The following is a 4555-nucleotide window of genomic DNA, read 5'->3' on the forward strand; positions in this document are numbered from 1 at the left end:
ATTTACCTTTCACGTTCAAGAGGAGACAGATGGTTAGTGAACGTTTAGGTTCAGGTAAAACAGAACAGCATTATGAATTGTCCACAGACAGATGAGGCAGGAGCAGCAGGGGCTTTGCCCATGGCGGGTTAGGGCGTTAGGGCTTGCGGTTGCATTTGGGGTCGACTGCGTAGTTTTGGTAGTAGAGACAACGTATTTGTAGGGGATGGTTCGGATAGGGATGATCCTGCCTGGGGCAGGGGATGCACTAGAGACTAGCCGACCTCCAGGAGCCCCGTCCAGGCTTGCTTCTCTGCAGTTCTGTGAGCCGTCAGGGTATCACTTCCAGGGTACTTTAGTGAGCCTGACTTACACGGAGCACATCAGAAAGTACCCCATGGATGACTCCCTGCCCGGTCCCAAGCGGCTCACTGGAAAGGCGTTAGTGGCAGACCCGCTGCATCCAAGACTTCCCTGCCAGAGCCGCCCGGGGTGGACACTCACCAGTAAGAAGCTTGGCTGCTGCAGGTGAGGAAGTGACATGACGGTCTTTCGAGAACGGCCAAAAGCAGGCGGTGGCGTCTCAGGAAGTCACTGCCTGGAGCAGATGGGCAGGGGCTGTCCACAGCCTCAGGCTTCTGGGGCTCCCCCTGGGCAGGCACAAAGGAGGCAGCGTACAGCAAGCACACAGCCGGGCCGGATCCCCACACCTCGCTACGGCCGTTTTAGGAGAAGCAGCAGACCCCCGAGCCTCTGCCGGGCCTCCCTCCCACATCCAGCCGCGCCGCCCCGCCCCGCCCCGCCCCGCGGCCGCGGCCCTACGCCTGCTGCTGGGCCCCGAGACACTGGGTGCAACGCGAAAAGCGGGGAGAAGCCGAGGCAACTAGTCTCGCCGCTCCGAGCCAAGGACCGCGCTAGCAAGAGCAGTGAACCGACGTGGGCGGCGCTGCGGCCCAGCCCCGGCTACCGGCGCTACAGCGGGCCTCGAGCCGCCCCTCACCCGTCCGCGGCGCCGCCCAGCGTCAGCGCCGTTTCAAACGGCCGCCGTTGCCCTCGAGTCGCGCGGCTATGACGTCACCTCCCGCTTCGGCGCCTGCCGATGACGCAATCACCCGCGTGCCGGCCGTGTGGGCGGGGCCTGCGCCGAGGCTGTCAGCGCCGGTCACCTCCTCACTGTCGCTGCGGGTGAGTGTCGCCCGGCGCCTTGTCCTGCTCTGGGGGCCCGGCCCGGCCCGGCCCGGCCCGGCCCCGCCCCGCCCCGCCCCGCGCTGGGGAGTTTGCGATATAGCGAATGAGGCGCAAGGGCCCCGGGTCCCTGTTACGTCTGTTGTGCAGTTAACGGGTGAACCTTTAGACCGGCCTCAGTTGCGGAGTAACTATCGCACGGTAAAAGTGACTGTTCAGCCGGGTCAGGAGCCGACCAGCCACGAAGTTGGTGCTTGAAAATGGGTAACGACTCCATCGCTCAGGAGTGCTCATCCTCCAGGCCAAATCTGGCCCGCGGGGCTGCCCCCTGGGTCAGGAAACTTGGCGGCGCCATGTGGCTGGATTGAGCCTCACCCCCACCGGCTGGGCCCCGGCCCCTCCGCCACCCCTCAGCACAGGCTGCTCCCCTCCCTCTGGATCCGGACCGCTCCACCCTGCCTCCGCCACATGCCTGTATCGGGGCCAGGCTGCCCACCCCCCCATATATGAATCAGAGCCACTTCACCCCCACCCCTGTGTGCAGGTCATACTGGGGTCACTTCATCCCCTGCCCTGCTCTGAGTATCTGGATCAGGGTTGACTTGCCCCTGCCCCACATGCCTGGACCAGGCCCAGGCTGCTCAACCCCTGTGCAGCCCCCCACTCTGCCTCGACCCCACCCAGGGTGGAAGGATCAAAGTTGGGCTGGACAACCCCCCACAGGGCTATGTAGTAAAGCCCAGGATGGGATCTGTTACAGATAGGGTGGCCATCATAGAGGACCGTTCAGTTGTCCCCTGTTGATAACGAAACTGGACGCATTTATGTCCTCTGTTTTTCTCTTGAAGAGAAGAATAGTGGACATAAAGGCATCGGTTTCCTATCAATAGAGGACAGAGTAGCAGAAAACCAGAATGTCGTCTGTGATGACCACCCTAGTTACAGACCACCAAATTAAACAGGATGAGTTGCTGCTTAAGCACCAGCCTGTAATTCATGGAAAGCAAAATGGTGTTGCTAGTGGAGACTGGGAGACACCTGGTGGACATCTCCTGCAGCTACTAGTAAAAAATAAATAAATAAATAAAAAAAAATATATATATATATATAATTGGAATATCTAAAATTTAAAGATGAAGATTTTTTTTAACACCAAAAGGTTTTGGTCTTAACACAAGGTAGCTATTTGATGGATAAAGGTAAATTAATAACAGGACACTGATTGCTGTGTAAGGATCAGTGATCATGAAATGATTATATTTAATATGGGCAAACTGACTCAGTGGACAGTCTCAACAGTAAGATTTGCTTTCTGCTTCAAAGGGACATTCTTTGGAGATGAGAAAATTACAAACAAATGTTGATTAAGAGGAAAAAATTAATATAAATGAAAGTTAGTAGCTTTAAAAAATGGAGGGCAAGTTTGGTTAAAATCACATCCTGATTCACTAACAAAGATGGTAATTACACAAACAAGTCATGTATAACAAATATAAAAGGGGCAAGAGAGGGTGATCAGTCTAAGTGGTAAGTCATGACATGTAGAAAACTGGTAAAGGAAGTTATGGGGAAATATGCAGAGCTAAGGACAATAAGGTGAATCTTTAAAGTATGTTAGAAACCAAAGAAATCATAATAGTGGTGTACACCCATTACTAGATGGGATGGTAAAGTTTATTAATAATGATGCAGGAAAGGCACAAATGTCCAGTAAATATTTCTGTTTTATATCCGGAAAGAAACAGGATTACAAGGAAGATGTTAGTAGTTATCTACTAAGCATATCTATTTTGAAAGCAGCAGGTCCAGGTATTTGCAATGATTGAGGAACTCTCTGGCCCAGAATTTATTTTTTTAACAAATCTTGAGATACTGGGTAATTCCAGGAAATTGGAAAAGTGCTAATATTCTGCCAATATTCAAAAAGCACAATCCCATTCAGAGTAAGGAAAAATGATATAGGATTCAACTGCCAAGGTATTAAATGACCTTCTAGATAGGCAGAGACAAGTTTATAACAGCAGAAGTTTTTCCTACATTTCATGATGCAGAGACAGCTGCTCTCATTACTCTTAGTCAAGGACTTCATTGGTAGCTGTCAATGAAAAGACACAAGGTGAGCAGAAAAACAGGAAATCAATGTGAAAAAATATTCTATCAGCTGAAATGATAGAGTAGTAAAGATTTTGGTCCAAGTGGGATATTTTCTTCACATAATTGAAAGGAAATAGGCTAAAAAAAAAAAAGAAATAGCTAATGGGAAAAGAGCAAAATGTAATAACAGGAAAATAACAGCATTATGGTCCTGGATGTACTCCAGCTTCCCAGAGCTGCCCTCCTGGAACTCTGTTTCTTCAGCATTCTGTGGGCAGTCTTAGTTCACAGCAGTCTTGGAAATCTGTTTGTTTCCTTCCCCATTTTATCTTGTGTGCACTTTGCACATCTCATTCCCAGATGCAGTCTGTTTGCAGTAGCGTACTCTCTTGAAGTGCACAGCCTTGACTGAAAAAAGCCATGCTCTTACCTGAAGTACGCACTTAACCAACACTGTTTACACTCAGCTGGGGTAAGTGCATGGTACTGTCACTGCTGCAGTATTACCAGCCCTGAAGCTAATGAGCTGTTCTCATTTTCAAGGCTCTTAATAACAGCTCTGAAACTGTCTATTAGAAGCCTTGAAAATAAGGAGAGAGTACTTAGTTTCAAGGCTACTAATACTGCCGCACTGCCAGTGCTGGATGGGGAAGGAGCATTGCTTACAAGGTTGTGATATTAGCAGCCCCAGAACTGACTGGCTCTCCACCTTTTCAGGGCTGCTAATAACACCTTCAACAGCTGCCTTTCCATCACTGTTTCTTGTGCAGCTAAATGAAGTCCAGTTAGTTACAAATAGAGCAACAGTTAGTGTGCAGGTAACAGTACAGTAAAGTTACAAAATAGACAGGTCGCATCTACGTGAGAGTCTGACTGCACAGTTGCTACTTCGCAGTCATTTAATACTTGCATGCACAAGTACTAAATGACTGCGCTGTAATATCCTCAAATGGCTTCTTGGTGATGCTGTCTGTGTAGTAGCTCATTACTGCTGTGCAGTAGCCTGTTACTACTGCGTAGTACCATCTCATCACACTTTGTGCCACACAATGCTGCTGTGCAGTCAGCATCTAATGTAGATGTGGCCAATGAAGCTGAAATGTGATGTCCCTGTACCTAAGTAGTTTATGCACTTCACCCATATGCAGATATAAAGAGTTTGTTATAATGTAAGCAGTTAGGCAAAAGATTTGGATAGGTTATTGGGTCATCCAGTTAAGTGAATTATGTACGTATGTGTCTAAATGGAGTATACTGTATAGTGAAAGTAGCTAGCTCTGTGATCCCCAACAAGCAT

At 49.4% G+C, this 4555-nt stretch overlaps 1 protein-coding gene across 2 annotated transcripts in view; it reads right to left on the reverse strand.

The window, feature by feature from the left end:
- SMPD4 (sphingomyelin phosphodiesterase 4) overlaps positions 1-1080 on the reverse strand; it is a 29279-nt gene extending 28199 nt beyond the window's left edge. For both annotated transcript variants that reach the window (XM_019493668.2, XM_014593684.3), the window contains exons 1-2: positions 980-1080; positions 484-629 (exon numbers count right to left, since the gene is read on the reverse strand). In XM_019493668.2, the coding sequence (XP_019349213.1) occupies positions 484-522 (39 nt within the window). In that variant the 5' untranslated portion in view covers positions 523-629; positions 980-1080. The remainder of the gene's footprint in view (positions 1-483; positions 630-979) is intronic.
- Positions 1081-4555: the final 3475 nt, after the last annotated feature.

The sequence above is a fragment of the Alligator mississippiensis genome, chromosome 10 (assembly GCF_030867095.1).
Source record: "Alligator mississippiensis isolate rAllMis1 chromosome 10, rAllMis1, whole genome shotgun sequence".
Lineage (NCBI taxonomy): Eukaryota > Metazoa > Chordata > Crocodylia > Alligatoridae > Alligator > Alligator mississippiensis.